The sequence below is a fragment of the Amblyomma mixtum genome, chromosome 1 (assembly GCF_055824585.1).
Source record: "Amblyomma mixtum isolate Tamu chromosome 1, ASM5582458v1, whole genome shotgun sequence".
NCBI classification, from domain to species: domain Eukaryota; kingdom Metazoa; phylum Arthropoda; class Arachnida; order Ixodida; family Ixodidae; genus Amblyomma; species Amblyomma mixtum.
This window is the reverse complement of record NC_143012.1, coordinates 138,669,787-138,696,134: the sequence shown is the minus strand read 5'-3', so window position 1 is coordinate 138,696,134 and position 26,348 is coordinate 138,669,787. Positions and strand designations below refer to the sequence as shown.

General features: G+C 49.3%; 1 protein-coding gene and 1 long non-coding RNA gene across 3 annotated transcripts; one reads left to right on the top strand and one right to left on the bottom strand.

The window, feature by feature from the left end:
* Positions 1–10,730: 10,730 nt before the first annotated feature.
* LOC149367720 (uncharacterized) lies at positions 10,731–12,002 on the top strand. Its single transcript, XM_089575324.1, has one exon. It carries the CDS (start codon positions 10,731–10,733, stop codon positions 12,000–12,002), a length of 1,272 nt encoding a protein of 423 aa, XP_089431450.1.
* An 877-nt stretch (positions 12,003–12,879) lies between these two features.
* Positions 12,880–16,831, bottom strand: LOC149367719 (uncharacterized). 2 transcript variants are annotated; one of them, XR_016285137.1, is made up of 4 exons: positions 16,592–16,831; positions 16,278–16,367; positions 15,073–15,184; positions 12,880–13,193 (listed from the first exon to the last, which is right to left on the bottom strand). It is a non-coding gene; the product is annotated as an uncharacterized LOC149367719 (long non-coding RNA). The 2 variants fall into 2 exon arrangements; XR_016285138.1 differs by lacking the exon at positions 12,880–13,193 and having other exon boundaries at positions 15,029–15,184.
* Between the last annotated feature and the right edge of the window lie 9,517 nt (positions 16,832–26,348).

Below are 26,348 nucleotides of genomic sequence, written 5' to 3'. Positions count from 1 at the left end.
CACTGCCTGCGTGCTAAGACACGCATCTACGCAAGCACTGGAGCCAAAGCTAAGCGACAGTGCCAAGGAAGGTCTCTGACTAGTGGCGCCGAAGCAAAGAGCGCCCGTGCTTACGTTCTTAATGCCTGAGCTGTAAATATGAGTCGGTGCTTGTATGTATGTATGTGTGGGTATATATATATGTGTGTGTGTGTGTGTGTGTGTGTGTGTGTGTGTGTGTGTGTGTGTGTGTGTGTGTGTAGAGAGAGAGAGAGAGAAAGAGAAGGAGACAAGGAAGGGAATAAGGGGCTCGTTATACATATCAGAGAAGCCAACAGCCACAGGAACCAAGGGACACAGGGGACTTTTTTATTTATTCGTTTTGTGTTGTTGATCAACGGAGAATATGACTGAATATTTTATTGCTTAACGATAATTGATTAGAAAAACACAAGAAAAAACAACCACATACCGCCGGTGCAAACGAACCCATCACCTCCGAATTACGAATCCGGTGCTCTACCAACTGAGCTACGGCGACGGCTGCCAGATCTTCTACTTTCGGAGGTATTTATGTGTTACGAGTGACCTAACTTTGAGAGTGTTCATCAGCGCCAACCACGTCCATTAGCGGCTGACGTAGTGCGTCCTGAGTAACCGCTGGTGTGACGCCATCAAACGGCGAGGGTGGAAGCTGTGTGAGAACTCTCTTATGCTTCCTATAACATCAAGGCTGCCAGAACCGAGGCCCTCGTTAAGCACTTAAGCAAACAAGGGAAGGGGAATGAGGGGCTCGTTCTAATCATCTGCAAGCAATAAAATATTCAGTAATCTCCATTGATCACCACAAATGAAATAAAAAAATCCCCTGTGTTTTTTGGTTTTTGTGGCTGTTGGCTTCTCTGATATATATATATATATATATATATATATATATATATATATATATATATGCAAACAAGGGAAGGGGAATGAGGGCTCCTTATAAATATGACAGAAGCCAACAGCCATAGTAACCAAGGGGCACGGGGACTTTTTTTTAATTTATTTATTTAATTTTTGGTGTTGATCAATTTAGAATATTACTGAATATGTTATCGCTTAATGCTAATTGATTAGAAAAGCAGAAGAAAAAACAACCACATGCCGCCGGTAGGATCCGAACCCACCACCTCCGAATTACGCTTCCGGTGCTCTACCTCTGAGCTACGGCGACGACTGTCAAATCTTCTGCTTTCGGGGGTATTTTATGTTTACACGTAACCTAACCTTGAGAGTGTTGGCGGCATGTGGTTGTTTTTTCTTCTGCGTTTCTAATCAATTAGCATTAAGCGATAACATATTCAGTTATATTCTAAATTGATCAACACCACAAATTAAATAAATAAATTAAAAAAAGTCCTCTGTGCCCCTTGGTTTGTGTGGCTGTTGGCTTCTGTATATATATATATATATATATATATATATATATATATATATATATATATATATACTATTATCTATGAACTGGTTACTCAATAAGTGGACGAATCGTGAACGAAGAAGTGGCGGTGGGCTGAACGACGACGACGTTGACAGTTGGTAGCTGGGCCCTCGGTGTCTGAGCTGAGTGCTGGCCATCTCAGAGCAGCCGCCAATATAGACTTACCGCCGTAACATCCCCGTAACATCTTTTGGTGGAGGTCGCGGGTTCGAGCCGACATGCCGACGAGCCGACGAGACGACGGGCCGAACCGGCGAGATGACTACCGACCCGGCCCCTCCGTCGGCGCCTGCCACGCCAACTGTCGTCGTAGCCCACCCTCGCGACCCGGGCACATTCTGCGGTACAGATGGCGTGGACGTCGAGGACTGGCTCTCGCTTTATGAGCGTGTTAGCCAGCACAACAGGTGGGACGCCACGCTGATGCTGGCCAATGTGATATTTTATCTTGCCAGCACCGCACGCGTCTGGTTCGAAACCCACGAAGAAGAGATTGCCACGTGGGATGCCTGCAAGCAGAAGCTCCGCGACCTGTTTGGGAAACCAGTTGGCCGTCAGCTTGCTGCCAAAAAAGAACTTGCAGCTCGCGCCCAAGCGGCCACTGAATCATATATTACATACATCCAGGACGTCTTGGCACTGTGCCGAAAGGTCGATCCCAACATGACCGAAGACGATAAGGTAGGCCACATTCTTAAAGGCATTGCCGACGATGCCTTCCACCTTCTTCTATGCCGGGACTGCTCTACGGTTGACTCCGTTCTGCAGGTGTGTCGATGCTTCGAGCAGGCCAAGCACCGGCGCATTGCACACCGCTTTGACCGCCTGCCTAACACAGCTGCCAGTTCCACGTCCTAGGATCTGCCGACACTGAGGCAGCCTTCAAACCCCGACAACGTGACTCGCATCGTGCGCCGTGAACTGGAGGACCATGCTCCTGTTACGACCAACGCGCCCTTGTTGGACAACACCTGGCCACAATATCCCTTATTCAAGCTGTCGTCCGCCAGGAGGTCGCCAACTTGGGCATGACCTCCAGCCATCGTACCGTCGAACCTCGAAGTGCGAGCCCCATCTCTCCCGTGGTCGCTACTGCTACGGCCCGCAACACCTTCGTCCCAAGTTACACAAGGTATCGCAATCCAGATGAGTGGCGTACCCCTGACGACCGGCCGATCTGCTTTACGTGCTCGCGCGTAGGCCACATCTGTCGCCACTGCCGCAGCCGTTGGTCCGCACCTCCCCGACCTTCGCCCTACGTCGACCGCCGTTATGACTATGGACCCCGTCGCTTCACGCCTCGGAATGACCCACCCAGCGCCGAGTCCACACCGCCTGCTCGTAGAACCAGCCGCTCTCCCTCCCCGACAGTCCACCGTTCCCGCTCACCTCTTCCGCACCGCAGTTACTCACTGTCCTCTGCAGGCCGCTTCGCGGGAAACTAGCCAGTGCAGCTCTCGGAGGTGATGCTGCATTGGTGCCCCGACCTGAAAATCCTCTACTGACCCAGCCTTCGCCCTGCTGCCACTGCTGCCGTCACTGGCCTGTGCACTGCCCGCGTCACTCTTGCCGATCATCACATCCCAGTTTTGTTCACCGTCCTCGAACACTGCCCTCACAATGTAATCCTTGGTCTAGACTTTCTAACCGCTCACTCTGCCCTTATCGACTGCTCCAGCGGCCTTCTACGATTAGGCCTGCCTCTCAGCTCAGCCGACACACACTCAAGCTCCACGCCCCGCCTTCGCTCCACCGAGTACGCTCGCCTGCCTCCCGACTCTGCCGTTTATCTACCTATGTCACCATTTCCTGCGGTTCCTGATGGGGATTATCTTGCCTGCCCACTCGCCGATGTCGTTCTCTCCCGCAATGTTGTTCTTCCGCACCTCATCGTGAGCGTCACCTAGAATAGCACCTACTTTCCTGTCCGCAACTTCAGCTTGTCACCCCAAGTTCTTCCTGCAGGCATATCGCTTGCTACTTTGTCTTCTCTCACCGACTGTACCTTCACTGCTCTCTCACCTGGACCGCCTTCTACTGTCTCTGAAGCGCCCGACATCCCGGCCAACGTTCCGCAATCCATTTCTGCGATGATTGCTTCTGACCTGAGCCCCGAGCATGCACAGGATCTTCACAACCTTTTGGTGTCCTACACCAACATTTTTGACTTCGATTCTGCTCCTCTGGGTCAAACATCGGTAGTGACTCACCGCATTGACACCGGCGATGCAAGACCTATACACCGGAGGCCTTATCGTGTGTCGCTACCAGAGTGCCAGGTCATCCAGCGGTAGGTGGACAAGATGTTGGCTTACGATATCATCGAGCCTTCAAACAGCCCTTGGGCATCTCCTGTCGTGCTCGTGAAAAAGAAAGACCAAACTTGGCGGTTTTGCATCGACTATCGTCATCTCAACAAGGTCACGAAGAAAGACGTCTATCCCCTTCCCCGCATAGATGATGCCCTGGACTGTTTACATAGCGCCCGCTACTTTTCTTCCATCGACCTTCGTAGCGGGTATTGGCAAATCTCTGTTGACGCAAGAGACCGCGAGAAAACAGCTTTCGTCACCCCTCATGGCCTTTACCAATTTAAGGTCATGCCCTTCGGCCTTTGTAACGCCCCTGCCACATTTGAACGGATGATGGAGTCGATACTCCGGGGCTTCAAGTGGAAGACCTGTCTTTGTTACTTAGATGATGTAATTGTTTTCTCGCCCTCTTTTGAAACCCACCTGCTTCGCCTTTCGTCTATCTTGGCACTTTTCCGCCGCGCAGGTCTTCAACTCAACTAAAAAAATGTACTTTCGGCCGCCGCGAACTCAAAATCCTCGGCCATTTGGTGAATGCGAGTGGCATACAACCTGACCCTGATAAAGTTCGTGCCGTCAGTGCTTTTCCCTGTCCCCGCTCGCCCAGCGATGTCCGCAGCTTCATCGGTCTCTGTTCCTACTTTCGCCGGTTCGTCCCGAACTTCGCAGCCATCGCTCGCCCTCTCACCAATCTGTTGCAGAATAGCGTTCCTTTTTCCTGGGGACCAGAGCAGGCTACTGCATTCTCCAGCCTTATCGCCGTCCTCACCAACCCTCCTGCATTGGCCCATTTCAACCCCTCTGCCCCGACTGAACTTCGCACCGATGCCAGTGGTCACGGAATTGGCGCCATCCTTGCTCAGCGACAACGCGGCCAGCACTGCGTGATTGCGTACGCCAGCCGTCTTCTTTTTTCCGCCGAGAAGAATTACTCCATCACAGAACGCGAGTGCCTGGCTCTTGTTTCAAGTTTCAAGTTTCAAGTTTCAAGTTTATTTAATACGCACATAGTAATACAAATACAATAAAATCAGTACAGAAGGAGGTCCCATAGTACACGACTGTCGGGGGGACCTCCTAGAACAAATCAAGTGGGGTAAAATTGCAAAGAATGGAAGGCAGTGTATCAATTAGCATAAATAAACAATCTACAAAAAAAATTTACAATGTTATGTGTGAAAAACGGAACAAAAAGTATATACAGCAACAACTTTGTAACATAATACAAAGAAAATGAGACTTTAAACAAGGATTACTACTGTTTAGGCATGTGAACTACACAGGAAATTAATTAAGTACTCTTTAATGCGGTGATGAAATGAGTGAACAGTAAACGACGCTTTAATTTCACATGGCAAAGTATTCCAACAGGATATGCCGGTAAATATTGTGGTAAATTTTCCATAATTAGTCCTCACTTTAGGTAGAAGAAGATTATTACGCTGTTGAAACCTAGTAGAATTAGTATTTATAAGCTGATCAGGAAAGCCATCAATATGAGCATGATGGCTTTCCTGAGCATGATGGCCATTGGAAAATTCCGCACATACTTGTTCGGCCGCCCATTCACTGTTATAACCAACCACCACGCCCTGTGTTGGCTCTCCTTTCTCGAGGACCCTACTGGCCGTCTTGGCCGGTGGGCATTGCGATTGCAAGAATACAGCTTTTCCGTGGTTCACAAGTCCGGTCGCCTCCATCAAGATGCAGACTGCCTGTCACGCTATCCCGTCGATCCTCCTTCTTCTACAGACTGTGAGTCGGATGCCCGTGTCCTCTCCATCTCCGACCTCTCCCACATTTACGACGAACAGCGCTTGGTTCCCACCCTCACCTCTCTCATCGACCGCGTCAGCACCGACCGGCGCGACACTTCTCTGGCCCGGTTTTTGCTGGACGGGAACACGCTGTACCGCCGCAACGTGCGACCTGACGGCGCTGAGCACTTGCTCGTTGTTCCCCGACACCTACGGTCCACTATCCTCGAAGAACTGCATGACGCACCTACGGCTGGTCATCTTGTTGTCTCCCGTACGTACGACCGCGTGCGCCGGCGTTTCTTCTGGCCTGGTTTGTACCGCTCTGTCCAACGCTACGTGGCCGCTTGCAACGTCTGTCAGCGCCGAAAGAAGCCCGCTGTCCTGCCGTCTGGACACCTGCAGCCGATTCCCATCCCGACCGACTCGTTTTCTTGTGTTGGGCTAGATTTACTTGGGCCCTTCCCGGAGTCCTCCTCGGGGAACAAGTGGATTGCCGTCGCCACCGATTATGCCACGCGGTACGTGATCACTCGCGCCATTCCAACCAGCTGCGCCACTGACGTCGCTGACTTCCTTCTGCACGACGTCATATTACACCATGGCGCTCCCCGTCAACTCCTTACCGACCGTGGCCGCTGCTTCCTCTCCCGAGTTGTTGACGAAATCCTTCGTTCGTGCTCTGTTCGTCACAAGTTCACCACTGCTTATCATCCTCAGACGAACGGCCTTACGGAGCGTCTCAACCGCACGCTGACAGACATGCTCGCCATGTACGTATCCGACGACCACCGGGACTGGGACTGGGACTTTTGTCACCTTCGCCTAAAACTCTTCGCGCCATGATACCGCTGGTTACTCGCCCTTCTATCTTCTCTTTGGACGAGACCCCTTACTGCCGTTCGACAGTCTGCTGCCCACAGCCGGCCCTGTCACTACATATGCGCATGACGCTATCGCCCGAGCAGACGCCGCCCGCCAGGTTGCTCGTCACAAGCTCTCCGCCTCCCAAGAGGCTCAAAAACACCGCTACGATGACCTGCACCGTGATGTGCGCTACCCTTCCGGATCTCTCGTCTTGCTGTGGCTCCCATCCCGTCGTGTGGGGTTATGTGAAAAACTTCTGCCGCGCTACACAGGTCCTTATCGTGTATTACGGGCAGTGACCGAAGTAACGTATGAAATCACACCGCTGCACCCAAAGTCGACGTCCGCTCCACTGAAGTCCGAAGTCGTTCATGTAGCTCGCCTCAAGCCCTATCACCCACCATCGACATCGCACGCCTAACACGCACCGGGACGTTGCCTTCAGCCGATGGGGATAGTGTTACCGATGAACTGGTTACTCAATAAGTGGACGAATCGTGAATGAAGAAGTGGCGGTGCGCTGAACGACGACGACGTTGACAGTTGGTAGCTGGGCCCTCGGTGTCTGAGCTGAGTGCTGGCCATCTCAGAGCAGCCGCCAATATAGACTTACCGCCGTAACATCCCCGTAACAATATATATATATATATATATATATATATATATATATATATATATATATATATATATACATTGAAAGGGGGTTCGCGTACTAGTGAACTCAGCGATGCAGTTCACCAAACAGCTGAGCGGACGGCAGCAAAATCACAGTCAGTCTAGGCAGCCAGAGAGCTGGAGCCGCGCGTCGTCAACTTCTTCGTCACTTCGTCGTCAACTTCTTCGTCTGCCATCGAGGCAACCTGAGGTGCGTTCATAATAGTTCAGGCGCGTTCATTGTAATTCACTACAATGGCCCCGGGATGGAAGAGGAGCCATCCTGGCGACCTATGGTGATGGCAAGAGGAGCGGGTCGTAATAAGTCTTGAGGCGACTGACATGGACAAGCTCACGGCCGCGACGACGCAAGTCCGAAGAGGGTGTAAGCGGCTCTACAATATAATTAACAGGGGATGTTGATTCGACGACGCGGTTAGGGCCATGATGTTCTCTGCGAAATTTCGAAGACTGTCCTGGTGTAGTGGAGGGGACCCAAAGCCAAACTAATGAAGCTGGAGAGAAAGCGTGCGTGGTCTGATGGGCATCGTGTTCATGCTTTCGGCGACCTTGGAGTCCGAGGTGAAAGAACGGGCCAGTTGGCGACATTCCTCGGCGTGCTTGGCGAGTTCGGAAAGGGGCGTGCATTCGGAGGCGTCCGGAGTGTACGGCAAAACCGTGTCCATTGTGGAGGACGGCTCACGGCCATACAACAGGTAGAAAGGGGAAAATCCGGTGGTTGACTGGGTGGCGGTATTATATGCGTACGTCACAAAAGGCAGGACAGCGTCCCAGTTAGACTGATCTGACGAGACGTACATGGTGAGCATATCGCCAAGAGTGAGATTAAAGCGCTCAGTCAGCCCGTTAGTTTGAGGGTGGTAGGCAGTGGTGGTCCGATGACTGATGCGACACTCTCTGAGGAGGGCTTCCATCACGTCCGAAAGAAAGACACGGCCTCGATCTCTGAGCAACTCGCGCGGCGCACCCTGGCGAAGAACAAAATTGTGCAGCAGGAAGTGGGCAACGTCACGAGTAGTGGCAGCGGGTAGTGCGGCGGTCTCTGCATATCGGGTTAGGTGGTCGACGCCAACAATTATCCAGCGGTTCCCAGATAACGTGTAGGGCAGCGGGCCGTAGAGGTCGACGCCAACACGATCGAATGGGCGAGCCGGGCACGGCAATGGCTGCAAGGGGCCGCTCGTACGGGGCGCGGGAGACTTGCGTTGCTGACAGGCGATGCAGGAGCGGACGTATTGGCGAATGTACCCGTACATGCCCCGCCAATAATAACGTTGAGATATTCTTTGGAACGTCTTCAACACACCGGCGTGGGCACATTGTGGGTCAGCGTGAAACGAGGCACAGATCTCAGAACGTAAATGGCGAGGTATCGCGAGGAGCCACCGTTGACCACTTGCGTGTAGTTACGGCGGTAGAGCAGGCCATCACGGAAGGCAAAATGGGGTGCCTGGCGTCGGAGAGTGCGCGAAGGCACCGCACTGTGAGCGTTGGTCACGACGTCGATGATCGACGCAAGCCACGGGTCTTTGCGCTGTTGCGCAAGCATATCAGAGGTGGTAAGAGGCGAGAGGACGGGTTCTGGCACGGATGAGCATGCAGCGGCGGTGGGCAGAGGAGATCGAGATAGAGCGTCGGCGTCCATGTGCCTGCGGCCAGAGCGATATACAGCGCGGATGTCGAACTCCTGAAGGCGGAGAGCCCATCTGGCGAGGCGGCCGGCCGGGTCTTTAAGAGACGACAACCAGCAAAGCGCGTGATGATCCGTGACGACATCAAACTGGCGGCCGTACAGATAGGGTCGAAATTTCATGAGTGCCCAGACGATCGCTAAACATTCCTTCTCCGTAACGGAATAGTTGCATTCAGCCTTTCTGAGCATCCGACTCGCATACGCCACGACGTATTCCTCATAACCATCATTCCGCTGAGTCAGGACAGCTCCGAGGCCGACGCCGCTTGCATCAGTATGCACCTCGGTAGGGGCTCTCGGATCGTAGTGGCGAAGTATGGGCGGCGAGGTAAGAAGACGGCGCAGTGTGGTGAACGCGTCCTCTCATTCGGGTGACCTAGCGGACAGGTGGTTGTCGGTTCCAAGCAGTTTCTTGAATGGCGCAATGATTGACGCAAAATTGCGGACGAAGCGCTGAAAATAGGAGCACAGACCGATAAAGCTCCGAAGCTGCTTCACTGATATCGGCTTGGGAAACTCCGCAACAACGCGGAGTTTGGCCGGGTCGGGGAGAACGCCTTCCTTAGATACAATGTGACCCAAGATGGTTAGCTGCTGGGCGCCGAAGTGGCACTTCTTCAGATTAAGCTGCAGGCCGGCGTCAGTGAGGCAAGTCAGAACCTGCCGCAGGCGCGTGAGGTGAGTGGAAAAATCTGCCGAAAAGACAACGACATCGTCCAAGTAACAGAGGCTCGTATGCCACTTCAGCTTGCGTAAGACGTTATCCATCACTCTTTCGAATGTAGCTGGCGCGTTGCACAGGCCGAATGGCATAACGGTGAACTCGTAAAGGCCGTCGGGGGTAACGAATGCGGTCTTCTTACGGTCAGCGGCAGCCATCGGGACCTGCCAGTAGCCCGAACGCAAGTCAAGAGAGGAGAAGTATTCGGCGCCTTGGAGACAGTCAAGAGCGTCATCGATGCGGGGAAGCGGATAATTGTCTTTGTGGGTGATTTTGTTCAGTCGCCGGTAATCGACACAAAATCTGATAGAACCGTCTTTCTTCTTGACCAGCACCACCGGAGAAGACCAAGGGCTGTGAGAGGGACGGATGACGCCACGGTGCAGCATGTCTTCAACGTGCTCACTTATCACTTGACGCTCAGCCGCAGACACGCGATAGGGGCGCTGCCGAAAAGGCGGGTGGGAGCCGGTCTCAATGCGATGAGCCACGGTTGATGTACGGCCTAAAGGCTGATGGGCTGCATCGAAAGCGAAGCGGAAAGTGTGGAGAAGGGCTGAAAGCTGCTGACGGTAGGCAGACGGAAGAGTATCGTCGATGGCGGCGCGGAAAAGTTCGTCAGGCTCAGGTTCAGTAGCGAGCTCGGAATGCATGGCGTTTAGTGAGGGACCGCTGGCTGCCTCGTGGACATTAAGGGCAGAGAGAAGGCAGACAGGTTGAATAAAGCCAGGGGACTCACCAGGTAGCAGGGTAAGGGCACACGCGGATGGGTCGTCTGACGCCCTGGACCTTCGCAGCCGTCTTCTCCCGCCGCTCAATATGCCTAAGGACTCCGTTCCCAGTCCTGCCCTACCCAGCACCTCCACCAAATGAAAGGGGGTTCGCGTACTAGTGAACTCAGCGATGCAGTTTACCAAACAGCTGAGCGGACGGCAGCAAAATCACAGTCAGTCTAGACAGCCAGAGAGCTGGAGCCGCGCGCCGGCACACTTCGTCGTCAACTTCTTCGTCTGCCATCGAGGCAACCTAAGGCGCGTTCATTGTAATTCACTACAATATATATATATTGTAACGTGCTTTGTGTCGACGACGAAGCGGAGGAGATCGGAGATTAGAGGAAAATGGTCGGCGTGGCTGGTTTGAGCTCTCCGCCCCGTCACAAAACCTCTCGAAAAGACGTCCCAGACGTGCTCAGTACCAAATGAATACGTAACAGTTGTGGTGGACGTTGCGGGGTACCAACATGGATCCCTCTGTTCCTCGACGCAGCCGCAGAGTTGTTGGATTACCACCCCTTCCATTGGATATGCCTCGGGACGGCGACGCAGAGCAAGCAGCACCCGCGGCGGGCCACTCACAGCATCACCGCGAACCGCGCACCTTTGCTGGAAGGTCCGATGAAGACGTCGACGAGTGGCTCACTAATTACGAGCGGGTAAGCCGGTACAACCGATGGGATGCTACAGGGAAGCTAGCCAACGTCGTATTCTTTTTGGAAGCGAGAGCCCTGATTTGGTTTGACTACCATGAAGACTCCCTCACCACGTGGGACCGTTTTACAGAAGAGATCAAGAAGTGTTTCGGTGATAGATCTGCCAAAAAGAAACGAGCTGAACAAACGCTGCTTCAACGGGCCCAGTTACCTGGTGAGACTTGCACCATGTACATCGAAGACATCATAAAACTGTGCCGGGTAGTGAATTCACGGATGTCTGAAGAAGATAAGGTTGGGCACTTACTTAAAGGGATCGCAGAAGATGTTTACAACTTCCTTATTAGTAAAGACAGCTTGAAGTCTACTGCCGACGTCATCAAGCACTGCAGAACGTTCGAGGCCCTGAAGCTTCGTCGTATTGTCCCGAAATTTGGACGCCTGGCCAATGTCACCTCCGTCGCCAGCGTTGACTTCGCTGCTCCAGTGCCGATGGCTGACATGATTCGACAAATTGTGCGCGAGGAACTCCTCCGGCATCAAGAACCTGTGCACCGTGATGACGCCCAGCAGGACGGTTGCGCATTTCAGGCAGAGCCCGCGACACCATCCACTTCTTGGGTTCCAGCTGGCAGTGCGCAGAACTTCGCCGACCGGAGACCCTGCGATTTACGGTCCGCCTCCCAGTCTGTGGGAAGACGGCGCGCCTACACTGGCGGTGACTTCGAGCGACAGCAGCCTCGACCCGAGTACAACCAACGTTTTCGCCCCGCTTGGCAGGCGCCATACGTTGACCGCTGGCGCCCTCCGCCAGTGTGTTACCGCTGTGGCATGACCGGACACATATCCCGATATTGCCGCCGACGAGGCCCGATGCAACCAGACCGCCGCCCGTGGCCGAACCCTTCTCTTAACCCCGATGTTGAAGTTCAGCGCCCAACGCCACCATATTCTTGGGGTAACTACCGTGCGGCACTGTTGCGAAACTCCTCGCCTGCCTCTGACCGCAGCCTGACACCACCACCTTCACGTCAGCGACGATCACCGTCCCCTCGGCGCCGCTCTCCCCCTCCGGGAAACTAGACGGCGCGGCCGATGGAGGTGAGGCCGCCGGCGATGCGATGACATCAATACCTCTTCCTGTGTTTATGTTAAAGAACAAACTTGAAGTGCTTATCGACAGAATTCGAACTATGGCGTTAGTAGACACCGGTGCGACTGTATCTGTAATGAGTTTGACCTTTAAGAATAGTTTGGGACGAAAAGTAATGTTCGGATGGGATCGGGCTGTGGTGTTTCGGGGTGTTGATGGTGAAAGATTAGTTCCACTTGGTGTCTGCTCCGCGAATGTTGTTATCGGTGGACAAATGTTCAGAACTGAATTTACTGTGCTGTCACGTTCTACGCATGACGTCATACTTGGGATTGACTTTTTGCAGCAGTGTGGTGCAACATTACACTCTAAGAAAAAAGGTGTGATCTTAGTCTTTTTGAGGGGTAAAACACTTGTCGCTGAGCTGACACCTTTTTGGGGGTAAGGTTACGCTGTTTCTTGGAGACTAAGTATTTATGCTCTCGCACATAGAGTAATGTTACGCTCTAATAGCCTAAACTTGCACTGACATAAGAAGAGTAACTTTAAACCAGTTAGGTATAACATTACGCCTTTCTAAAAGGGGTAAATGTTAGCCTGAGGAAAGCATAAACATATCCTAGCATGCAAGGTGCAAGTTTGCACCTTTAGCAGGTAAATTTATGCTACGTATAGAAGTGCAAAGTTACTTTGTCAAAGACTAAACTTATACCGTCATAAACAGAGCAAAGTTTGCACCCCTGTGGTGCAAGCTTATACCCTTACATGATGGATAAAGTTACCCTTCTAGTGGTACAAAGTAATGCCCTACTGCAAGGGGTATCTATGCACTACTCGGTGGTGTATATATACTGTCCACACGAGAGCATTATTACCCTTCTGTAGCGTAAACCTGCCCACTGAATGCAGAACTAAAGTTGACCCATATGGTAGAAGCCCGAGTCTTTCTGGAAGTGCAGGCAGTGTCAAAATGTTGCGACGAATCTTTCATGTGAGATGGTCTGTGTCATTGTGTGTTCAGGTGCAGGTACTACTGCAGAATGTACACAAAGAATTCATAAACGAATGGGAGAAAGAAACATACCGTCATATTTATTTTGCCACATGCTACACCATATTACAGCAATGACCCTGGCAGTCTTCTTCATACAGGTGGAGGCAGTATGCACCATGTATTTGACCTGCACAGAGAAGAAAACATATAATGAATTTTGCAACCACAAAGCTCAGACGACGTGACCATGGGCTTAGTTAATTCAGGTCTAAAAGTGTAAACCACACAAAAGGCAGGGATAAATGGAAATGCATGAAAACAATGCCACAAGTGCAGGCTTCTGTTTATTATTGAGAACCAAAATCAGAAAAGATATGCAGGAAAAACAAAACATGTCCTAAATGGCAGCTACTTAATCACTCACATATGCTGACATTATCACAAGCACACTGGCTTCTCAGGAAAAATCCAGACTATTGTGCCCAGCTGCACGGTCAGGCTGTAGGCATCCCGGATGCCAGACTAAGAAGAGGGTCATATCGAGAAACAGAAAAACATGTGCATGAAATGGAAGCTACTAAAAGGTGATACTAAAATGAAATGCCGTTTAACAAACCCTTCCCTCCATTCTCGTGTTTTTATTTCTCCGTATCTAGAGTGGTTAAGGTTTCATGCAGCCCTTGCTAACAATATGTCTCTGGTCTCTGATGCCATTATATGTTTTGTTGCCCATACAGTGAATTTTCTTCCTAAAAGGGAAGTGCAGGCGATTATCTGAGCATCAATGAGTGATACTTCCAACTGTAATTTTCCCTGCATATATTACCTGTGAATTCATTTCCAATTAGCAAACAGCAGGAAGCTTGTCCCTGTGATGGCATTTTTGGGTGCATTCCATTGTCACAGCCTTTCGATACAGTTTAAATACCTGGTGAAAGGCCTATGCACAAAGGCTATGCACTATAAATCTTAGTGTACCACTCCTGGAAAACAAAGAAAAGCTTTCGGCTAAATGTGAAATAATAGCAAGGGCAACTTACACATCTAAAGAATTGTCTCCATGCATGAGGTAACGTCATACCCAAAAAATTATTTGGACCACATTATAATACAGATACTTTTTATTCACGTTCATAGCCTGTTTTATACTACACCTCTACATTATGCCTGTGCAAAAAGCTTTGGTTATGGACTGGCCTTCACTGACAGACTACATTAACTACACAAGCAGCATAGAACAGTCTCCTTATAAAGCACTATTTTTGCTTGAGGAAATTACAAATCTCGTCTTTTTATTTAGACAGTGCTGCTTCATCCAATGCTTGCAGCATATGCAGCAGCAGTAATTCTCATGAATTACATTTTGCTGGCACAATAGAATGTTACCTTTACACATCTTTTCAGATGCTTAGCATAATGAAATTGTAAACACTGACTGACAGCATTCAAGAATGGCTATTAAAACAGTTGCCTTCCATATCTGCTGTCACATGCAGGGAACGTGAGCTTAATTAAATTTTAAGTTCACTCCGATGTGAAATAAAACTAATATGGATTCATGTGAGTTGTTGGAAATTATTCACATCAGTGAACAGCACCTTCCTACTCAAAAAGAAAGTGTGAACAGTGCAAAGAAGATTAACAGCCTCACGTAGCTGCATATCACATTAAGCTTCACATGCATAAACGGTGCTAGTCATGTTAGCTTGGTAGCATGCCACCCTGCCAAGCATTACCATAATTGTGTCATTTTTTTCTGACGTCAGCAACATGGATTGTAGGCAGCGCCTCTCAAACTAATTCAATATGAAATCTTTGCTGAAGTCCAGCCTACTTTTGCAGAAAAAAAACTGCATTTATACTTCATGCCATAAAAAGTGGTCACAATTAATCAAACCATTATTCAGAAATTCTTCCAGAACTAAGTCCTCGAAAACATTGAAAAGCTCTAAAATCTCTGTAATAGAATGGCTGCAGCTGTGCAACATAGCATAATATGTTCACGGATGGACATCAAGTGATGATGAACTTGCAACAATGTCCCAATTACATAAAAACATACATACCACACACATCTAGTCCCGGCCACTTGTACGGTTTTGAAGAATCCAGGCTGAACTTCGGTGCTAGGAGTGACAATGGTTGTGCACCTTTGCATCCCTCCTTCTCCCAGGTGCACTGCAATAGAGGCGTCATTTATAGCGTTAGTGTAATGGTTAGTGATAACTTATATGTTCATTAAACCACGTAATGGCAGCACACATGCTCAAAAAACTACAGGAATATTTTGAAAATAACAAACAACTTTTTATTCCAAATTTTATCCGTTACAGCACTTGCCACATATTTATAAGAGGCATAATTGACGCAATGCACTGGCACAGTAAGCCTACACAAACTTCCACAGCACAATGGCCTATTACCAGTGAATTGCCACTAAGTGCCTAACATAATTAACATATTTTCTAACAGCCACTGCAGAAAAAAGAAAACTATACTGCTACTGCTTACGAGATTGACAGTATTCATTACAGAATTTTTTTTTCGTTGACAGATTACAGCAGTGCAACCAAAATCCTTATTGTTCTAAACAGAAAAGCTTAGATACTAGCGTATTCTTCTATTCAACCTCTTAGAGCGACATCAAACCTAAAGTCTCCCTCTTTCATAAGAGAATACAAGAGCACAAAAAGAGGTGACATAGACTGTACGCTTTTGTGAGCTAATGTTTGGCCACCAACTAGCCCCGACCTTTTCACTAGTAAAAAGAACTAAACAAGTTCACTTTTCTCTATTAGTTCTCAGCCTGAGTGAAGAGCCAGTTACATATCAACTTAACACCATTAGCAAGCGCATCTTGCCATTCGAATGCAGTAAAACTGCTGGCATGATAAGTCACATTCTGGGTTAGCAAAAATATTGCAAGGTGTAAGCGAAAACGGCCGCATGCCAGGAAGCGCAGAGCACAAATGAGCTGCTAATTTCGTGCCTATGCATAAATAAATTTCACGTTTACTGTTTTATCGTTTGCTTGCTAGTCCGTGATAAAGAAAAAAAAAATTGACGCCGTCCATTCGCAAAAAAAAAAAAAAAAGCGGCCTGGCAGAAGGAGTTGCCTTGCAGCGCTAAAATTACAAAGGGATTATGGTCCAATAAGAATCACATATACAGTGCTGCAGTAGATGTGAGCACTGCGCGCAGTACGTGCCACAGAAGCGCGCACCCTAATTTACTCGCCCCTTTCTGAACGGAGACTGCGGCTTGGACTTACCTTACTGAATGGTCGTGAGCAGGGACAAATACTTGGCGTTGAAGAGACGACCGGCAATGTTCTTTCGCACGGCAGACGAAGGATCAGGGCCTGCAGCGAAAGAAAGCATGAGAAAGACGCCGGCAGATTGCGCCGCTGCGATCGTGTGTCGTACACGATAGGCTCCCTCCGGCCGCACGCGACCGGCTCAAAACAAGAAAATAGCAACAAGCAGCGGCTCGCGCACACAATCCATGATAAAAAAATCTGTACTGAACACACCATAACTTGATGGCAGGAAACAACCCGTATGACCAAACGAAAATGTCACTTACTTGTACGGTTGAAATTGGGCGCAAAGAATCCGTACGATGAGGGCGCCGCGACGATCTGGCGTGCGCTGTTTCTTTCAGACGTTGACTCTTTCGCGAAGATGTCGCCCACTGCAGCGTCACACATCGATGAAGCTTGCACGATGAAGTAATCGCTGAACAGAACCTAAACGCACACAGGCCCGTACTACAAGATGAAAAGAGGAATGCGCGTCGCGACTTGCACGACGGCACCCAGTCGCGGTAAACAGCGGCTTCGTCTTCGACTCTACGCGAGCGGCCAATCCAAATAGACAAGCACGTGACCTGAAGAGAGAGAAGAGAGAAACCACGAGAAACTACAACCCATCGCCAGCCATCGCTTCCAAAGCTTGCTTCGCACCATAGAGGAATTACAGAGGAGGTTTTCCTTCCTCCATGCTTCGTGCCTTTCTTTCGTTCCGCCGGACCCCGCGCTTCCCCTCTTTTCCTTTTCTCCGCTGACTGAAAGAACGTCTGCGTTCCCAGTAGTGTCCCAAGGTCAAGCCGCCCGCGTGCGGGCGACAACCTTTGGTCGTTGCAATGTGCTGGTAGCTTATTATTTTTGCATGCGCCTCTCTGCCCTTGTGGCACGTATTTTTCCGCGCTTTCGGCATGCGCACAACTCTTCCGTTATCGGAGACAACATGGAGGAAGGAAAAAAAGAGGAGAGGCCCTTTCCACACAGCACCCTGGGAGAAAAGTGTGGAGGAAATCACGTGGTTTTTTTCTCGATTGGGAGGCCATCTTACTCCGGCAGCTTAGCAACGGCGTTGTAGTTGCTGTTTACAAACCGGGCGATAGCAGACGGCCGCGGCGTAGCATTTGAGGTGCGGCGTAGGCGTGCTTTCCTCAACTGCTCGAGTTTGTTTTTGATCGTGCTCACAGGCTGACGTTGGCGCCGTTCACTGATATCTCAGGTGGAATTCGCTGCAAAACTCGTTGTTGCGTGCATTGATTTCAACGTGCTCGGCGACCACGATCGCACGGGCATTTCGTCTACTGCGTCACTGCTCGGAGCCGTCGGGAGACCGCCGCTGCATTCGCGCTGTTCGTTCACCAGTGATTCAATACGGCGTGCGCTAGAGCGGTCGTCGGCGCATTGTGCGGGCGTTTCGCGTCCTGTACGTGCAGTGTGTGTGTGCCATTCGCGCTCCCGTTTACATCGGCAGTGAAACGAGCTCGTTGCTACCTATGCGTGTTCTTGCAACGCTCCAGCGATTGTCACTGACGTCGGTATAACTGTCATTTTCGTTTTTCGACGATTGCGCTTGTTTGAGCGGCGGGGGCCATCACAAGGGCGGAGAGCGATATTGTAAAGGAAGCAGCTGCGCTCGCGTTGCTCTTAATATACAGAAACTTTGTTACATGCACGTTTGAAGCGTGTAACGTTTGAAACGTCTAGCGAGCTATTTGCCTCTGGGACGTGCCGGGCTCAAGTGTATTCGTTCATACTGTAGCGTGCACCGAATCGAACACCGGAGCACGAGAAACTGCGGCGGTCCCTCAGTGGTCCGAGCGCGCGAGCGAGAGCCAACTAACTTCTTTCTCTTCTAGTGCATGCACGACTTCTGTCTCTTCGAATGCATGTATCAATATCGTGGCCAATTCTGTGCTTTTGGTCACGCGCTATGTTTAGACCGGTTTCCTGTAGCAGGTTTGCAATATTGCTTTTCTAGCTGATGTCATGGTCAAGTAGAGCGAAAAAGGCGGTGCTCTAACTGAATTTGGAGGCCTTTTCTCTCTTGTGTTTATTGTGCCCATGTCCTGTGATAGTGTTATTTGTCGTAAAAAGTACGTGGTGAAATGAGGATCCGCATGTGTGCTGAATTTCATTGATGCTTGTGGTGTATTGTGTTCAGGAAAGTAAAAACAGCGCTAAATTTTACACAAACCACACAGAAAGACGGACAGCGCCCGTCCTGTTCATCTTTCTGTGTGGTTTGTGTTAAATTTATGCTGTTTTTACTTTCCTGAACATAATGTCACACCAACTAGCCCAGCAAAAGGGCCTGTTTTGAAGAAAAATAATTTGATGCATTCATTACGTACAACAGATCGACTTTCATTGCCTGTATTGTCGATCACAAGTAAAGTGTGCTACTATGCAGTGACATTACAAGCTAGTATTTCACCAAGTAGAGAAAAGTGGAGCGTACTGCTGCAGCTCTGCACATTAAATATGAAACACAGCATTGAAATGAGGCACAACACCATGAAACTTATACTGCAGCCACTGGGGACTCCTAAACTTCTAGAAGTCTGAAAAGCTACGGTCATGCACAATACTAGATCTGTGGATGTGAAACATATGCGATGTTGCCATGCTACAAAGGGTGGATTTACGGAGGGGGCAGTCACATTTTAAACGTATATTTTCTGAAATTTTTTAATTGAGAAAAAGGTGTTCAGAATGGTTGTCCTATGTAAAATTTCAGTCTTTTGGAGGGAAGCGACCCCCACCCCCTATCCATAAATCCTCCCCTGCTGTCTACTATATGCACTTTGGCCCTCTTTGTTTCTGTCGCCTCTATGAATGGCTTTTGGAGTTGTGAATCAAAAGTCATTGTTGGCACGGCCACCATTACAACACGTTACGATACTACATTTTGTGTTCATGGTCAAGAACTCAAACTTATTAGTATATTTGCCCATCCTCACTGCTGTATGAGAAAACATTCCTTGCATGGCCAGCGGCACGAAAACATGCAATGAAGATAAGTATGGTATTCAACACCAACAAAAAAATACTGCAGAATTTTTCTAATCCTCACTGCTGCAACAGAAGGCACTGTTGACACTGCCAGCTTCCAAAACATACACAATGGAGGCAGATTGCAACATTCAGCCACAAGAGCTGCAATAAAAGGCAGGTTTAACTCTAAGGTGGGGTGTGGTCATGCATGGCAGCATTGTTCACAGCTGAATCGAAAGCAGACAAGTGCACACTCATTCAGCATAAAACTGAGAGGTTCCTGCTATCCACCAGAGAGGGTGATTGGGGTGTGGCCAGTAAGTGGGACACTTTTATGCGAGCATAGCATGCAGACAACCCCACATCAATAGCCTTGCTCAGTGATCTCATGCATGAACCTCTAAACTTGTTCTAGAAAAGAAGGATCTTTTTTTACAACCTCATGAGCACATTTGACAGCTGCCCATTAAAAAGCACTTTCTTCACTTTTCTAGACAGTGAGCTTTATCTAATGCACAATAGCATTCTCAACGGCAATTCAGTTATTATATATTCTTGCGTTTGATCCCTCCGCAAATTCTATGAGGAGGCCGCGATGCAACACGAGCCCCCCCCCCCCCCCCCCCCCCCCAAACAAAACATCTGGCTACGCCATTGCCAGGGAAGCTTATAATCTCCACCGTCAGAAAAAAAAACGTAGCCAAAAGTGGCGACGGGTACTGCATGTCATGATGGGTCACCGCAGTAATTGAAAGCGGAGGTCACTTCCTGCGCTTGCAGGAGTTGAGATAAGCATTTTTCCCCGCTGCAACTTATTGTGACCAGAGCCGAGCAGTTGGAGACGGCACGAATACGACGCAGTACGAAGCAGTAACTGGAAGTAGCCGCCTGTCTGATACGGGTATTTCCGCTTTATTAACTTTTCCGCTGACGAACACCAGCATAGGGCACCCTAAACCGGCAAGCAGCCAAGCGCCACTCGCGCGGGGGCCTGCGCCCATGCGGTAGCACGCTCCTTCGTTGGCTTTGAAACGCGCGCGCAATCGGCGTGGTGGCAAAATGTAAACAGAAGCCCGCCGGAGTAAGATGGCGCCGAGCAGGTTTCCGGCTTCACAAAATGTCACGTGACGGCCTCTCCTCTTTTTTTTCCTTCCTCCATGGGAGACAACGAGCGCGGCGAGACTCGTCTTGTCAGTCCTTGCAGTATCCCTTTGAAGCTTTTAATGCAGCCAGCTATTACGCAGTATGAATTACGCAGTATGAATTACGCAGATGCTGCCGCAAAAGTGTGGCGTATGCAACAGAATAGTTTTCAGAGCAGCTGCAGCTTAAAGTTACGAGCATCATTCGGAAGTTCTCGTCAGCTCTCATTTACTACCGCGTACAGAAGGCACTGCGAAATATATATCAATAAACTGCCCTTCCTGTACTTCTAAATCAGTCATAGAACCGGCTAAAAAAGCGATCTAAATGCTGCAGCATTATTGATTCAATGTCAGGCACAGTAACAGTTTTAAATACTGATATTGCCGCGTGATATTGCTGCGAGAAATTTCAACTTTATTTTGTGCTTATGGGGCCGCACGTGTGAGGAGAATCCGAAGAAAGAAAAACCGCTCTGTTCAAAAATAGTTTAACTCAATCGAAATAGATACGGCTGTAGAAATATTGATTTAATAAAGCCGCATCGAGTGATCAGAAGCGTCAGGCAAACAAAGGGGATTCACAACATTTGAACATTTGAGGAAGATGGCGCAGAAGAGGGCTTCAAACGACAGTCGACAACTGCTGATGCAGCAGTTCTCACCTCTCATCGTTCCAGTGTTCGCGAAGTTCTCAAAATATTTTCAAAATGGGTCAACAGAGCAGAAATGGAGCACTGCCAGCGCTATGCCAGCAAGCATCCGTTAAGACGCTTCAACCGACTGGTTATTCGGGCGATTCCGTCTATTATACGCGCTTTCATTTTATTCAATACAGGCAGTTGCCACCGCTGAATTTATGCTTTTGTTAAAGATTGGTTCGTCAGTGCGATACAATGTGTCCTTTAGCTCAGTTTTATTTGTGCATACAAGACAAAAGTCTCAGTCATCCGAAGCAACTTACGATGATGAAGGAAAACCTGCCGGTTTATACGCCGTAGTTTCATTTATTTTCGAGCTTGGGTCTTTGGGCAGCGTCTATCTAGTGCAATGTACTGTTTAGTGCTTATCATTAGCCTCTAAAAGAAAGAGTTATTTCCTGACGCATGAACCATTCCATAAGAATTCACAATGCACTGCCTCAATATAAGCGCCTTGATTACTGTTTCCTCTGGCACCCGGTTTGTTGCGGATTTCGATGCTTCCATAGCGCTACAGTTCGAAAAAAAAAAAAAATTGGAGGCAGTCCACTTCATTTCTGAATATCAGTACTATACTTGACTGCATTAAAGCTGCGCGGAACAACCTAAAAGCTAAAAGTTACGCACACGTACACTGAGTTTAAGCTAATTTCTGCTCTTGTAGGCGTGCAGCACAATTTCATACGCAAGAGAAGTTCGAATAGACTTAAATCGCGTTGGTCACCTCGCTCCCTGTTTATCAATTTAAAATAAGCTGAAATTGAATTGCTTCTATGTGAAACACTTGTACGCGACAAAACATGATCAGGAAATGCAGCTATCTCGAAAACTGATTACTATGGGCTTCGCTACCTTGTGCCGAGAGAAAGGATCCGTACACTTGTTGGAAAGGAAACGCAGAAATGTCTTTTACACTGCGTTGAGGAATTTCCGAGCAGATGTACAAATGCTGGTGATCTCATAGTAGACCAGCAAAAGTGCGACTCTGAGGCCTGGCTCGTGTCTTGGTAAAAGTGCTCTAAACAAAAATGTACCTATATATATGGAATGGTCAGGCCACGTTCACAACTCAGTTCAGATGCAGAATTATTCCTTCCCTAGTTTCTTGCATTTTTGTTTTTCAGCGTTGTCAGTATTAGTGGTGAAGATCACGCGTTTATCAGCGAGTAGGGCTCTTTTTTGCTGTTGAAATGGAGCAGAAATATGAGAGTGCAATTTATTCGGGATTTGCGTTACATTGCATCTTCAGCTAACATAAAATTACAGCGTCAACAATCTCGCTCGTTCGTCTGATTTTGATTTATTAACTTGTATGCATGTTAACCTGAACCCTTTCTGTTATTCGTCTGTTATTTGCTCAGGAACATGTGCCACAACGAGGGGTTATTCGAAAAGCAGTGCACGTTATTCGAAATTGTACGGAGGGAATTAACCGCCCTGGTACTTATCGTACGCTATTAGAAAATGAAGAACAGCGCGGACTAATAGAGCTTACGCTGGCTGTGAAGCAAAACTGTTCCTTTTAAAGCTTTTATTACCTCTTTAATAAAAGCTTAACCACAAGCCGAAATTATAAGCGCAATAATTTTCATGCCTCTGGTGTGTTGAAGCGCTAAACTGTTGATTTCGTTCAGAGCTGCGATTGGTCAGAGGAGTAACACAGCACCGATCATGCCGTCTGTCTTTGCTGACTTACTTCTTTTTTGAAATGATATCCAATCATGGGTATGAAAGCACATGCACCGAATATTAGTGATTATTTTTGTCGTTAGCAACCAAGAGCATGTTTGCATGCGTGATGGTTGTCGTGGCCGATCGCGGCCAATGCACCTTTTTTCAGTAACGTTCTGTGCATCCGCCAAGCCGCTTCGTCCGCCATTATTGCCGACCATGTCAGGCGGAGATGGGCAGAAGATCGCTGTACGTGTTCTTCGAAGAAATAGCTTCTGGTCCCTTGAAGAAGCGAGGAGGCGCGGTCAGTGTCGCCAGCGCGGGTGAAAGGATCAATGCAGTGGGGGAGCGTGAGCCAGCATAGCTTTTAACTATTGTCCTCAAAATAACCCCGCCACCCCGCTTTCGGGAGAGGGCCATCTTCGAGAGGGAGGGGAGGCGGTGAGGGCTGCATACTTTGCTGTACAGCGTCTTCGCGCAGAGGGAACACAGCTGGTTTGAAGAGTAAAAAAGGGGGTAAGTTTTCTGAAAGAGACTAACGGCCTCCACCACCTCCGCACGGGTGTAACGATGCACTCTGCAAAGTGCTTCTTTAGTCCATGCGCCTTCAGATAGCATAAGTCGTGAAGATGCACCCTTCTTACACCCTTTTTTCTTAGAGTGTAGATTGTCGTACGGGAGGGATTTCATTGAACGCTACTCTGATGTCGGCTCTAGTGGAAAGCTCCTCTCATGATTTCGGAGCGTTCTCTGTGTCGCAGGACACAGTTGTTCCGGCGACTTCCGCCGTATTCGTGCCGGTTGTTTCATCTAAAATTTTGTGCGACGCCTTTGACGCCGTGGTGGAACCCACTGCACTTACGTGCGCTAAGAAGAGTGTCCTCGTGCCTCGTTGCATAGTCCCCGTAACGGGTGGCCACACCGCGCTGTGGACAGTGAACTATTCGGAAGAGCCCGCCGTATTACCTCGTGGCATGAAACTTGCGCATTTCGAGAATGGTTTGTCTGTTTCAATCGCGGCGCTAAGTAATCACGCTTTTGAAGAGCTGGAACACCCCTGTGAAGAGTCCAAAGTTCAGGCTATGGTTAATAAGTCCCTTTCCACAACCGAGCGCCGGATTTTGGTGGAGTAGTAGTAGTAGAAAACTTATATTGAGATCTTTTAAGAGATTCGCGGATACGAAAGACGGATTTTGGTGGAACTGCTTTCGAAGTATGCCACTGTGTTTGATTTCTCTAGAGAAAATCCAGCACTCATTCCACGTTCTCGCATTCATCATGTGATCGACACCGGCTCCGCACCTCCAATACAACAGAGGCCTTACCGCGTATCGCCGACCGAATGTGAGCTCATAGACCAACAAGTTCAGGACATGTTAAACCGAGGAGTTATCCAGGAATCTTCAAGCCCTTGGACGGCTCCAGTTACCCTCGTGAAGAAGAAAGATAATACGCGGCGATTCTGTGTGGACTATCGTCGCTTGAATGCCATCACCAAAAAAGACGTGTATCCGCTCCCACGCATAGACGATGCCATCGACTGTCTTCACTCCGCCTCCTACTTCTCCTCGGTTGATTTGAGATCAGGTTACTGGCAAATACCAATGAACCCGAACGACAAAGAGAAGACGGCGTTTGTCACACCTGACGGACTTTATGAATTCAACGTTATGCCTTTTGGACTTTGCAATGCACCTGCCACATTTGAAAGATTTATGGACACTATTTTGCGTGGTCTGAAGTGGCAGATTAGTTTGTGTTATTTCGACGATGTTGTGATCTTTGGGAAGACATTTAACGAACATAACAGCCGCCTCGCTATCGTCCTCGACTGCATTGAAAAAGCGGGCCTGGTCCTCAACTCTAAGAAGTGTCACTTTGGCGAAAGCCAAATAATTGTCCTCGGTCACTTGGTTGATAAGGACGGCGTCCGGCCGGATCCCCAGAAAGTTGAGGCTGTCACCAACTTCACAGCGCCGAAATCAGTCAAGGAACTTCGCAGTTTTTTAGGGCTATGCTCGTATTTTCGCCGTTTTGTTCCGCGGTTTGCCGACGTCGCCTCCCCTCTCACCTGCCTTCTGCAAAAAGACGTGCCATTCCAGTGGACCCCTGACTGTGAGTCTGCATTCCGCCATCTGAAATTTCTCCCAACTTCGGGCCCTATCCTGCGCCATTTCTGCCCGGCTGCTCCCACCGAAGTTCACACCGACGCCAGTGGGGTCGGAGTTGGCGCTGTGCTCATCCAGCGCCACAGCGGACAACAGCATGTGATAGCTTATGCCAGCCGGTCGCTGAGCAAGTCGGAACGGAACTACACAGTTACCGAACAAGAGTGTCTCGCGGTAGTTTTTGTTGTGCAGCGCTTTCGTTCCTACCTGTACGGCAATGCTTTTACCATCGTCACCGATCATCATTCGCTCTGTTGGCTCGTAAACCTCCGTGACCCATGCGGCCGCCTTGCCCGCTGGGCTTTACGGCTACAAGAGTTCAACTTCACTGTCGTGTACAAAAGCGGCTGTCAACACGCCGACGCTGACTGTCTCTCGCGCTTAGCCCGTTGTGTCGTAAGACGGTGCGGGCAGGGCACTTTTTTCTTATTTATTTTTAAGCCCACACTAATATCTGTCTCTCGCGCTTGCCGCTTCCGACGACTGGTTGCGACGGCGACAACTTCGACGACTACCTCGCTTCTGTATCACCAACGTTTCCTGATCCTAACAAATTCAAGACTGAACAGCGCAAGGACACGACGTTAACGGCCCTCTTCGACTCCGCCAGTCATTCCACTGCTGCCCGTTTCTGTATTCGCGCCGGTTTACTTTACAAGAAGAATTTCACACCCGGCGGTGCACGGTTTCTTCTCGTCGTGCCGGAAAGCCTTCGCATCCCTGTCCTTCAACTGATGCACGACGATGCCATGTCTGGCCACTTGGGAGTTGCTGGTACCCTTCACCGCACACAAGAACGGTTTTACTGGCCCAAAATGCGCCAAACGATTCAACAATACGTAGCCAGCTGTGTCCAGTGCCAGCGTTTTAAGCTTCCTACGTCGTGTTCGCCAGGCCAGCTGCACCCTATCACACCTCCGACCACACCATTTGAGCAAGTAGGCATCGACCTGTTAGGCCCTTTCCCACGGTCTGCGAATGGCAACCGCTGGGTTATCGTGTGTGTTGACCACCTAACACGATACTGTGAAACAGCCGCCATACCGTCCGCCACTGCTTCTGATGTGTCTATTTTTCTCTTGCGCTCTCTCATTCTCCGTCATGGACCTTCTCGCGTTCTCATCAGTGATCCTGGGCGCCAGTTTACCGCGGATGTTGTGGAAGAACTACTTCGTAGCTGCGAATGCAATTTTCGTCACTCGACAGCGTATCACCCACAAACGAACGGCCTCGTCGAACGCACAAACCGCACCCTCACCACTATGCTGGCAATGTACGTCGATTCTGACCATAAGAACTGGGATGACATCCTCCCTTTTATTACGTATGCGTACAACACCGCCCAACATGAAACAACTGGTTACA

Bases quoted from the DNA above. Each gene is read 5' to 3' on its own strand.
- LOC149367720 (XM_089575324.1), top strand. From the start codon at position 10,731: ATGGATCCCTCTGTTCCTCGACGCAGCCGCAGAGTTGTTGGATTACCA.